Source organism: Festucalex cinctus, chromosome 2 (assembly GCF_051991245.1).
Source record: "Festucalex cinctus isolate MCC-2025b chromosome 2, RoL_Fcin_1.0, whole genome shotgun sequence".
Classification (NCBI taxonomy): Eukaryota; Metazoa; Chordata; class Actinopteri; order Syngnathiformes; family Syngnathidae; genus Festucalex; species Festucalex cinctus.
Genome location: NC_135412.1, coordinates 13,837,033 through 13,849,799, shown reverse-complemented (window position 1 = coordinate 13,849,799; position 12,767 = coordinate 13,837,033). Strand labels below are relative to the sequence as shown.

General features: G+C 40.4%; 1 protein-coding gene across 1 annotated transcript; it reads left to right on the top strand.

The window, feature by feature from the left end:
* The first annotated feature begins 14 nt into the window (after positions 1 to 14).
* On the top strand, positions 15 to 12,593 carry smc1a (structural maintenance of chromosomes 1A). Its single transcript, XM_077513007.1, has 26 exons — positions 15 to 428; positions 638 to 826; positions 1,001 to 1,113; positions 1,190 to 1,393; positions 1,536 to 1,774; positions 1,858 to 2,116; positions 2,868 to 3,008; positions 3,085 to 3,167; positions 3,247 to 3,346; positions 3,447 to 3,554; positions 3,642 to 3,827; positions 4,166 to 4,345; positions 4,562 to 4,708; positions 5,903 to 6,040; positions 6,112 to 6,228; positions 6,308 to 6,414; positions 7,588 to 7,729; positions 7,813 to 7,958; positions 8,035 to 8,188; positions 8,271 to 8,378; positions 9,001 to 9,157; positions 9,229 to 9,383; positions 10,663 to 10,814; positions 10,888 to 10,957; positions 11,031 to 11,141; positions 11,898 to 12,593. The coding sequence occupies exons 1-26, from the start codon at positions 320 to 322 to the stop codon at positions 11,976 to 11,978; spliced, it is 3,696 nt and encodes a 1,231-aa protein (XP_077369133.1). The 5' UTR covers positions 15 to 319; the 3' UTR covers positions 11,979 to 12,593.
* The last annotated feature ends 174 nt before the right edge of the window (positions 12,594 to 12,767 follow it).

Here is a 12,767-nt window from a genome sequence, read left to right as displayed (position 1 = left end):
TGCAGCTCTCGCGCTCAAAGCGCTTCCTGTTGCATCGTAAAATGGCGCATTGTTGTCACCGCGGCATCGTCTACGATTCTTCAAGATTATGACTGAATTGCAATGATTAACAGCTAGATGCATACCACGTTGAGGTGGTTGTATCGTCGGGCATCAGACTGAGCAGAGGTTTACTTGTTTGCATGCATGTTTTTGTTTTGAGAGCTCGTCCAGTAGACATTGCTTGCTAGCAATAGCTAAAGCTAGTCCTTCGTAATTGTTTTTATTTTTTATTTTTTACGTGAGCTGCAGAATTTGCTACGGCTGAATTACAACCACAATGGGCTACCTAAAACTCATAGAGATCGAAAACTTCAAGTCATACAAAGGACGGCAAATCATCGGACCATTTCATAAATTCACGGCGATCATCGGCCCCAATGGATCTGGTATGTTGGCTTAATGCAAAGTGCTGACATTCTTTGCATCCCAAGCAAAACTAATGTGCAGCAAATTCATCGACCTGAAATTTTTCTTGGACACTAAATTCTACAGCGTAATAGTGATGCAATGCCTTTTTAATTATGTGCAGTTGTTTATGTGTGTATATTAAAATCGTTGCTTGCCAATACATGTAACAATTTACACATTCCTGCAGGAAAATCAAATCTTATGGATGCCATCAGTTTTGTGTTAGCGGAGAAGACCAGTAACTTGCGTGTAAAGACTCTGAAGGATCTGATCCATGGGGCACCTGTTGGGAAGCCAGCTGCCAACAGAGCTTTTGTCAGTATGGTCTATCAGGAGAATGATGGAGAGGAACGCACCTTCACCAGGATGATCATTGGTAGGAACTTCCTTTGGAGGTCATGCAGATGCACAAACATTTATTTGTGTCTCTTAAATGGCCACACTTTGTTCTGGTCTTCAAATTTGTCTGACACTAATTTTTTATTTTCTTGAGCAAATTGACGCATACTTGCAGACATTCGAAATAATTTATTTATTATTTATGTGCCAGGTTCCTCCTCTGAATACCGCATCAACAACAAAGTGGTGGGCTTGCCGGATTACAGCGAGCAGCTGGAAAAACTCGGTATTCTCATCAAGGCTAGAAACTTCTTGGTTTTCCAGGTCAGCCAGCACATCTATGGGAAATATGTTTTTTTTTTTTTTTTTTAAACCTCTGGTGTTCTGATTGTTTCTCCAGGGCGCCGTGGAGTCTATTGCAATGAAGAACCCAAAGGAGCGCACAGCTTTGTTTGAGGAGATCTCGCGCTCAGGGGAGTTGGCCCAAGAGTATGACCGGAGGAAGAAGGAGATGGTGAAAGCAGAGGAAGACACACAGTTCAACTACCATCGCAAGAAGAACATTGCAGCTGAGCGCAAGGAGGCCAAGCAGGAGAAAGAGGAGGTGAATCAGTTGAATACGTGTATAAGTGCAGAACATATACTGTATATTTATTTATTTGCTTCTATTTTTATATTTCTTCAGCTTTGTATTGTGTATTTCTTTAACCTGCCGCCTTTCTCTCTGCCCTCCATCTTTCATCTAGGCTGAGCGCTACCAGCGGCTGAAAGATGAAGTGGCGAGGGCCAGCGTTCAGTTGCAGCTCTTCAAGCTCTACCACAACGAGACGGAGATCGAGAAGCTGAACAAAGAGCTGGGCCAGCGCAACAAGGAGATCGACAAGGACCGTAAGAGGATGGACCACGTGGAGGAGGAGCTGAAAGACAAGAAGAAGGAGCTTGGGAGGCTCATGAGGGAGCAGCAGACAATCGAGAAGGAGATCAAGTGAGTTACCATGCTGTTGCTGTCTCAAAGTCGGTTTCATGTTTGACTTTTAACTTGCTGATTTGCTCGACTTCTGCCCTCAGAGAGAAGGACTCTGAGCTAAACCAGAAAAGGCCACAGTACATCAAGGCGAAAGAGAACACCTCTCACAAGATCAAGAAGCTTGAGGCTGCCCGGAAATCATTGCAGAATGCCCAGAAGATGTACAAGAAGCGCAAGGCGGACATGGACGAGCTTGACAAGGAGATGAAAGCGGTGGAGCTTGCCAAGCAAGATTTTGAGGAGCGCATGGAGGAGGAGGCGCAGAGCCAGGGCCAGGACCTTACCCTGGAGGAGAACCAGGTACCAGCATGCAGTGTATTCATATTACATATTACAATATAACAGTGTTTCCCATCTAGTGATGGGCCGATAACTAGTTTGATATTTACCGTGGTTTCAGAAAGTCAAGGCTTCAATAACTGCTACAACAAGTGCATGTGCAGTCTTGCACTAGAAGGAGGAGGAGGAGGGAAGAAGGAAGAGAGGTGCTGGGTGGGGATAAGGGGAGACTCTTATTGTCCTTAAAATAAATACAGTAAATACAAAATAGATGTACATGTGTAGGTGCAAATGTAACCTGGCAGTCTGACAGTCTGTTCTAAAAATAGCTCACCAGTGATGGAACACGTTGACTTACTAACAAGAATTCAAACAAGAACGGCAATGTTTATATATTTAAATTTAGCATGTTACACGTTTCTTAATGTACCAAATAATCATTATTTTCTTTAAAAATGAAATAGAACGTGTTGAATGGGGGAAAAAATCTGTTTATATTTACCCAAATATTTTAAAAAAGGACATTTTAGAGCTGTAATTTTAATACCTTGACACCACAATGTTTTTGCTCACCGTCAGCATGCAATATCGGCCCATGCCTCTGCCAATTTTTGTTGAGCAGCACACCACCAAACAGGAATGTCACAAATTGTGTATACTGAAGTCAACATCATGGTATCAGATCTGGGAAAAAATGTGATTGGGACATCCCTCTAAATTGAGCAGTCCTTATGTAAAAGACATGAAATAACCACGTGAGTTTCACTTGTAGGTCAAGCAGTACCATCGACTGAAGGAGGAGGCCAGTAAACGTGCAGCCACATTAGCCCAGGAGTTAGAGAAGTTCAACCGTGACCAGAAAGCTGACCAGGACCGCCTTGACTTGGAGGAGAGGAAGAAAGTGGAGACAGAGGTAATGAAGGCACTGGTGGAAAATGTGCAAAATTCTAAAGCAAGCAACTATAAATGGCCACCCACCTCTTTTGCAGGCCAAAATCAAACAGAAGATTCGCGAGATTGAGGAGAACCAGAAGCGCATTGAGAAGTTGGAGGATTACATCACCACCAGCAGGTTTGCGACACTGCACTGTAAAAGCTTGTTGGAATTGTGTTACCTCGTTCTCATCCTTGTTTCTACTGTTGCTACGCAGGCAATCTCTGGATGAGCAGAAACGCATGGAGGAGGAACTCACTGAGGAGGTGGAACTGGCCAAGAGGAGGATCGATGAGATCAACATGGAGCTGAATCAGGTCGGTAGAGCAGTATGCACACACGCACGCACACACACACACACACTGTCACACATCATTGCGCGTTCAAACGTCCCATTCGCTGTTGTTCTTCACCAAGGTCATGGAGCAGCTCGGCGACGCCAGGATCGACAGGCAGGAGAACAGTCGGCAGCAACGCAAGGCTGAAATCATGGAGAGCATCAAACGACTCTACCCCGGCTCTGTGGTGAGGAATCCTCTTCAGTCTATCGTGTCAAATATGTGTTTTACACGACTGATGTAGAAGACATGGCTTTGTTATTTTTTTCTGCAGTATGGCCGCTTGATTGACTTGTGCCAGCCCACTCAGAAGAAATATCAGATTGCTGTGACCAAAGTTTTGGGTAAGAACATGGACGCCATCATTGTCGATTCCGAGAAGACGGGCCGAGATTGTATCCAGTACATCAAGGAGCAGAGAGGAGAGCCTGAGACCTTCCTGCCTCTCGACTACTTGGAGGTGAATGCTAAACTCCGTGATTGTATATCAGCAGGATTGGTTTGTGCTTAGTTGCCTTTCTGATCAATAAAGTACATATTTTCCCTCTCATGGACTGATAATAACCCAAAAATGGAAGTAGAGATACCAGACTTCCCAAAATAGTCGTAAAACATCTCACTTAATTTACTGAGGTGTAAGTGAAAACATTTGGGATTTATCATAAATAAAAAAATATTATGTATAAATTGATATATCAAAAGCGTGCATGGGGTGAAGGGCACAGAAAAGGTTGCAAAATAAAGTATGAGCATAGTTTCAAGATACCAATGGAGCATTTTCACTATGTCTAATTACAGGTGAAGCCAACTGATGAGAAACTTCGGGAGCTGCGAGGAGCCAAGCTGGTGATTGACGTGATCCGCTACGAGCCTCCTCACATTAAGAAAGCTCTGCAGTACGCATGCGGTAACGCTCTGGTGTGTGACAATGTGGAGGATGCCAGGAGGATCGCTTTTGGAGGCCCCTACAGGCACAAGGTACCATCCACATTATGTAACTCTTCCACACTGAAGATTAGGTAAAGCTGCACATTATAAAGGAATCCAATACAAAAGCTGGTTAAAAATTCTCCCTTTGGAATTGTTCAAACTTTGGCGTGTATTAACAAAACACAAAAGACATGTATAGTTCTTGTTATGGTTGTACCCAATTTTGGCTCACTTTCCAACCTCTGTTTGTCCGCACACATCCAGACCGTCGCCCTGGATGGAACCCTTTTCCAGAAATCTGGAGTCATCTCTGGAGGAGCCAGCGACCTGAAGGCCAAGGCCAGACGCTGGGATGAAAAAGCGGTGGACAAGCTCAAAGAAAAGAAGGAGAAACTCACTGATGAGCTCAAGGTTTGGTTCATCTCTACTTTCAGTGATTCCTTCATTTTCACTGACCGGAGGGTTTTCTGGCTCACATTGAGGCAGAGATGCTGTCTTTATAATCACTTGCATATGCTACACTAACACGAGCAAACATTTCTGTTTTGTGTTGTGTGTTTATATACATTTTGTTGTTTAGCATTTCTTGAATCTTATAATACAAAAATACAGTTATTTGATATACTTCAATTTTGGCTAAATGTGGCCCTGTTACATTGCTTTGAACCATTCCCACTTCCACATCCAGAAGCAAAACATTTCGGCACTCCTTGTAGTCCAGTGTAGTGTTCTCCCCAAAACTAAAACCAACAATAAAGCAAAACAACCCATGTCCTATCCAGGGTTTCTGCTGGTCATTAAAGTGCATTAAAAGTCATTAAATTGATTTTGCTAAATTGAAGTCCTTCAATGGTATTAGAGAGCATTGAATACAATGTTTAGAGGCATTAAAAATTAAATACAATTGATGTCGAAACATTGCTCATGCTTTATTTTACATACAATGTTGTGCAAAGGAGTCATTATAACACAATTAAGCAATAACAAATGTGATAATACAATACATGTATTTGTGGGGACTGGTGACTGGGTTTAATTTACAATGAACAAAATGGCCTGGAGTCCATGAGTTGTTCTGAATTGGAAAAGCAAAATGTACTGTTCCTGTCACCAACGTCCAACATAAAATACTAATGCCACCTAGTGGCAGAAAATTACCACAACCCAAATATTTCTCAATGTTTCACACTCCTTTAAACAGTTTAGTATATCTTTTTAACTTCAAATAGCTATGAATTACTTACTATAAAATTACTGTATCAATGAACTAAAAGATGCAACCGCATGCTGTATTTGGTAACCATATTTGTCTACTTTTATGTTAACAAGTATGGAAAAATTTTTAAAAAGTATCTGTTTACACATTTAGGACAGATATGCGAATTAACTATGGAAATTTAAAATTATCGACTGACAGTCCTAATATATAAAGACTGTGTGCATATATGTATATATATATATATATATATATATATATATATATATATATCGTATGTATTTATGTGTGTATATGTGTGCATATGCAGAATGATGTGGGCATTTGTTGCATTAAATTAGCTTTACTGATACCTGCAGAAACTCTGCAATCAATGCTTTGCTTTATAGGAGCAAATGAAGGCCAAAAGGAAAGAGGCGGAACTGCGTCAGGTCCAGTCGCAGGCACACGGGCTGCAAATGAGACTGAAGTATTCCCAGAGTGACCTGGAGCAGACCAAAACCCGCCACCTCTCTCTAAACATGCAGGTAGCGCTTGTTTTTACACGTCCTCCCCTTGCCTCCTCCTCTTCCTTTTAAACACATTTTGCGCCCTGCAGGAGAAGTCCAAGTTGGAGAGTGAACTAGCAAACTTTGGCCCTCGCATCAACGACATCAAGAGGATCATACAGTCCCGCGAGCGGGAAATCACCGACCTCAGGGACCGCATGAACCTGGTGAGCCTCAAAGCATAAAACATTCTCTCTGCGTTACGGGTCAGGTGCCGGGGCGGTAAGATTTCTCCTCGTTTTTCAGGTGGAGGATGAGGTGTTTGTTGAGTTCTGCAAGGAGATTGGTGTGAGGAACATCAGAGAGTTTGAGGAGGAGAAGGTGAAGAGGCAGAATGAGATTGCCAAGAAGCGGTGAGTTCATGCAGTGAAGCTTTGAGATAGATACAAGTTAAATTACTATTTTGTCGTCTTTCCCCATTGACATTAATATTGCACTTCACAAAACATACAGGTAACGACAATGAAATAGAATGTGATGTAGTTTTTGAATGAACATTATTTTGCTTCAATTCAATGGACATGCTGCTGCTTCTTGTGTGCATGCCTTGGCCACATGGGGGCAGTATAATACAGATATATACAGTACACGGAGACGATCCTCAGAAAACTTCCGTAGTATTCATCTTTCATTACAGAGTTTAAAGAAATGCTCACTAACTGTCAAACGGCTGCTTGTTTTGAAGTGACTTAAGTTGAATACAACCAGTGATAATTTCGTTAAAGAAAAAATTTCATCACAAAACTTTTTTTTTCAGACAAAAATTAACCCAAAACTAAAATAGAAGTCATTCATTGAGACTATAACGGTAACTAAAATTGACTGATAATTTTGTCAATGACTAAAATAAAAATGAAAACAACACAGTGACGAAAATTCACACAGTTCCATCAGAAGTAAGGAAACACATGTTGGAGAAAAGAACCAATCAGAAACTATTCGGTGTCCACTGCACTTTATTTAACGTTCAAACATGTTTACATTCATTGTGTAGCTGTAAGATTAATCTCAAGCAATTATGCACATTTTTTATTTAGGTGTAAACTAAATTATAGTATTGTCAACATGTTTCATTGAATCAATTAATAAAGACACTGTTGTATTAAATATGTCTTGCGTGTTAAACTACAGTTACAAATAGGTATGTTATCATTTTCTGTATAAAAGTTGAAATATACGCTCAAGGAAAGTATTAACTAAACTGTCAAGTTGTCAACTAAAATAGCTTTTTTTCATTGATTAAAGTTGGATTAAAACTAAAATACAATCAGATGACTAAATTATGACGAAAACGAATTTATTTTAGTGAAAAGACAAACTAAATGAACATTTCTTGTCAAAATCAACACTGACAACAACAATATCATATCTCAATTTTTAACCCACAAGTCAAAGCACACAAATTGTCTAAGAAAACTCTTACATCAGGCCACTCATATCTCAAGGCGCCACTGTAAAGATTTTTATTTCTTTGAAATATCAGTAAAATGCAGCGAGACCTGATCTTGAGCGGTGTATTTTCCCAGTCTTGAGTTTGAGACCCAGAAGACCCGCCTAGGAATTCAGGTGGACTATGAGAAAAACCAGCTGAAGGAGGACCAGGAGAAGGTCATGATGTGGGAGCAGACAGTCAAGAAGGATGAGGCTGAAATTGAACGACTCAAGAAAGTATGGGCGTGAAGAGCATTAATTTCAACATTTTTACTTTCCTCACTCACATTTTTTGCTCTTTTGTTTTCTTTTTTTGTCAGGAGGAGCACAGGCACATGAAGATTATCGATGAGACAATGGCCCAGCTGCAAGACCTGAAGAATCAGCACCTCACCAAGAAGTCTGAAGTCAACGACAAGAACCACGAGATGGAGGAGATCCGCAAGAAACTGGGCGGCGCCAACAAGTAAGTTCCTTTCCAAAACGTTTCCTTTGAAGAAGGCGTCAACTGGGCTACAAGGGCTGTTGTTGGTGCTTCCCAGGGAGTTAACACAACTCCAGAAGGAAGTGACGGCTATCGAGACCAAACTGGAGCAGAAGCGCAGCGACCGTCACAACCTGCTGCAGGCCTGCAAAATGCAGGACATCAGGTTGCCTCTTCGCTCGGGGACCATGGACGACATCAGCCAGGGGGAGGTACGAGAAGCGTGGTCGAGCATGTGCGTTAACGTTTTGGAATAAGCGGAAAATTGCAACCACTTGTTGCTTGTCTATTTAGGGGAGCTCCCAGAACGACGAGTCTAGCAGCCAGAGGACTTCCAGCAGCGTTCTGGCTAAAGAGGCGCTCATTGAAATCGACTACAGCAACCTGCATGAAGATCTGAAGGTAAGAATATTAATGATAGGGGTGTAATGATATCCAAACATCACGATACAATATTAGCACGGTATTGTGGGGAGGTAAAATAAATACAATAATAATAATATTGTGTTTTTTGTACAATACAGCAATAAAAATATAAAAATATTATATATAAAAAATATATATCAATATAATATATATCTTATTGAGGCTCTTGCTAATACATGCACACATTGAGTTCCTCCACATATTGACTCTGTTAACAAGCAAATTCATCTGACCATTAGCATGGATTTTAAACATATAAGGGCCAAAGCATGCCTTGTGAAAATTAAACTACACTAAGAAACTAACCACCAGAGGGTGCTATAACTGCACAAATTGAAATCAACCTGCCTTTTTTTTTTTTTTTTTTAAACAGATGTGCTGCTTTTAATATCGTGACATGACGACGACAATATATTGTGGCAGTTTTAATATCGCAATATCACAATATTTCTGTTATCGTTACATCCCTAGTTAATAATGAATGATAATTCCTGCAAAAACAGTAACGACTTAGCAGCGATCACTGCTTGGGCCCTGATACTTAATAGTTATGTATTTGTACTGTATAAATGAGTTTTAAAATCCATCTTTCCTGCAGGATGCCTTGTCAGAGGAGGAGTTCAAGGGAGAGGCGAACACGCTGCAGCAGCGTTTGAACGAGCAGCAGAGCATCCTGCAGAGGATCAGTGCCCCCAACATGAAGGCCATGGAGAAGCTGGAGAGTGTCAGGGACAAGTTCCAAGAGACCAGCGATGGTCAGCGGCCAGCAGGAAGACCAATTTCCAAGTGTTCATGTGTGATGACGGCCATGTTTTTTTACCCTCAGAGTTTGAGGCTGCTCGCAAGAGGGCCAAGAAGGCCAAACAGGCCTTTGAGCAGATCAAGAAGGAACGCTTCGATCGCTTCAACACCTGCTTTGAGTCCGTGGCCACCAACATCGACGAGATCTACAAGGCCCTCTCGCGCAACAGCAGCGCTCAGGTGATTTGGTCTCTCGCTTGATATTTGCGGCAGTCCAGACTGTTTAAAATGTCACACTTCAAGCATCCAAGGTCGCACCTCTAATAAATGTTATAGTTGAAAGTAAACAAACAAGCAAAAAAAAAGTGTGTTATCTAGGAGTGATAAAGGTTAACGTGCTGAAAAATAGAGACCATGTGTGTTTACCATATTAGGATATACAGTAATCCCGTCTTGCAGATTTTTCAGTATTTTTTGTGAATTGTGTTTTCAATTTATTTAAAATGTCTACTAGTGTGAAATTAAAAATACATAATAAATTAAATACCCCCCCTCCCCATTTAATACAATCAAAAATTTTTTTTAAACAAAATATATTAGAATATATGGTACAGAAGAAATGTGGACCATGCTAAGTTTCAGTAAGTAAATACATATTAACATTCTTCTTCTGTTTTAGTTTTTCTTAGTAAGTCATAGTGTCCCGTCACTTGTGAGCTATTTTTAAAACAGAACTGTGGGGTATTCATATTGTCCTTGAGGCTAACTAGTACCTGCTGGCACCATTTTTTTACATTTTTTTTTAAGACAAACCGCATTCATTAGATCAAAACGCACGTGTTTTGCGTTATGCTTGAGAAAAAAAGAAAGATAATTGGAGGCATTTACATTCATAAAAGGTGGCGTTTACTCGACTCTGCAAGCAGCCAATCATTGCCCTGCTTAGACAGTTAAATCGGTAATCGGTCTATAGTCATACTGTGTATTTCCTCACCAATTTCCATGCAGAGCTTATCTGGTTGAACAAAAAAAATTTTTTAATTGATGAGTTGTGAAATGTCTGAATTCTTCATGCTATCAAGTTGGACATTTTCTTGTATTTATTTATTCTTTATCCTGAAATCTGCAAAGGTCTTAAAAATGCCGCAATTCTGCCTAGTTGTATCAACCAGTTGAAATAAAAATATTGGTATTTTATATTGTTGAGTAGGTTGATTGAGTTGTTTGCGGAAATAAATGATTTTCCCTGCAGTCACATTATTTATATATAATATCAAAACATACAATATAATATGAAACTTTACATTTTAAGACCGTGGTCACATTTATTGAAGAAAATGATGGAAGTGGCCATAAGAAAAACCTTCACCATAGCTTCTTTCAACTCGCAGTTATAGTGATGTTCCAAAATTGGCAGCAAAACCCACAGCTTTTCGTAAATGTGGCCAAAAAACAGCCAGACTTGAGTCCCATCACGTTTGTCATCCCAGTCAGTCACCAGTACCTGTTGCTGTTCCAGGCTTTCCTCGGTCCCGAAAATCCAGAGGAGCCGTACTTGGATGGCATCAACTACAACTGCGTGGCTCCTGGAAAGCGGTTCCGCCCCATGGATAACCTGTCTGGAGGAGAGAAGACTGTGGCGGCGTTGGCTCTGCTCTTTGCTATTCACAGGTGAGACAAACGTGGGAGTCTTGACCTGTGAGCACAACTATTCCGTCGCTAACCTTTTTCCTGCTCACCTCAGCTACAAACCCGCCCCTTTCTTTGTGCTCGACGAGATTGACGCTGCGCTCGACAACACAAACATTGGCAAGGTTTGTCCGTGATTGCTTTGTGATCATCATCATCATCGTCGTCATTGCAAATGATCCTGTGTTCCCTTCCAAGGTGGCCAATTATATCAAAGACCAGTCGGTGCTGAACTTCCAGGCCATCGTCATCTCCCTGAAGGAGGAGTTTTACACCAAAGCAGACTCGCTTATCGGGGTTTATCCGGAGGTGCGTAGCTTTTCTTTAGCCATGTGCTCTTTGACATCCTGTAACCATGTAAATCTGTCTGCTTAACTGTAAAACACCCCCTTTAAAAATGTGATATAGCAGATGAACGCTCTGGTGTGCCTTTAACTTATTTGCTCCCAATAACGTGTGAATACGTTTTTTTATATATATATATATATATATATATATATATATATATATATATATATTCTACGTGTCCCAAAGACGTATTTATACGTTTTTGTTGTTGTTGTTTTTTTATGCTAGAGCATACAGAAAGTGTTGATGCAGCCTCTCAACTGCAAAGAACGGTTGCAGAAATGGTAGTTATTACACAAACGGCCAGCAGGTGGCAGCAGAGCAAAGGAGATCAACCAGGGCCATCTAGAAAAAAAAAAGCTAAATTACTTACAATTTTAAATAGATTTGTGAAAACTGATGAAACTTAGCTCTCTTCTAATGCTAATGCTAACGGAAACAGATAGAAACATACTTTTTTTTCCTGATGAAAGAAGAGACTTTAATCTTTCTTTTGATAGGTTCCATGCCTTTATAGCAATAGAACACAATATTCTGTGGGCCTTGCAAAATCCAGTAAAAAAGCCGGGAGCGAATGGGATTGCTTCTGTGAAAATGGCTGGGAGTGATTGAGTTAATAACATTTTCACACAATTAACATCATTCAAGTAATTGATTATCAAGCCCAAAGCCAAAGTCCCATTCATCTTGCGACTCTTCCTCCGTTCTCACCCACAGCAAGGAGACTGCGTCATCAGCAAAGTGCTCACCTTTGACCTCTCCCAGTATCCTGACGCCAACCCGAATCCCAACGAGTAGGACGGATTTTCCCATCTCTAGAAACTCCAAAAACGGTCATTCCTACATTTTGTTTGGTAGCTGAAAGTCTTGTATCTTTTAGGTCTCATGTTATTTCCCTTCACTATTTTTATTGTATGTTTTATTGTATGTTTGGATATGCTATGCGAAATTTTATTTTTTTGTAGTAGTGGTAGTTATGTTGTTGTTCTGTAGAATCTTACAACAAGATTGTATGTAACAAATGACTCCAACCTCGTCCATCTGAGTATTCATTAGATTCACCTGGGGATGAGTAGAATTTATCAGAATTATTCATCCGCAGATTTTTAGAACTTGTATATCATCTGAGGGGTCATGTCAAATTTCGGCCTGTCCTCAGAGACATTTTATATTTTTGGTTGTGCTGCTTAATTAACACAGTGGTGTTACAATATAATTATGGAGCCAACAGTCGTCACTAAACAAAAAGTTAAAAAATAGTTGGATTAACAGCAATGTGTTTATATTCCCCGAGTCATATTCTGAATCTCCAATCGGCAAATGGAAAGCTCCATGCGAGTGAGGTAATTTCCCCTCTGTGTCTTTTTATCAAATGCTTTGCTTTGTATGAATAAAAAATTCAATTATTTAAAATCCTCTCACTTTTACTTTCAGGAATCAATGTTTTAATGTGATTGTCTTTACTCAAAGTGCACAGCAGCTTCATGACAGTCTTGGTTTCATATGAGCTCTCAACACTGCAGGACATTCCATTCCGTCAGCAGAATTTACGCTGCTGGTCAAGACTATTTAAAGAAGGTCTCACTT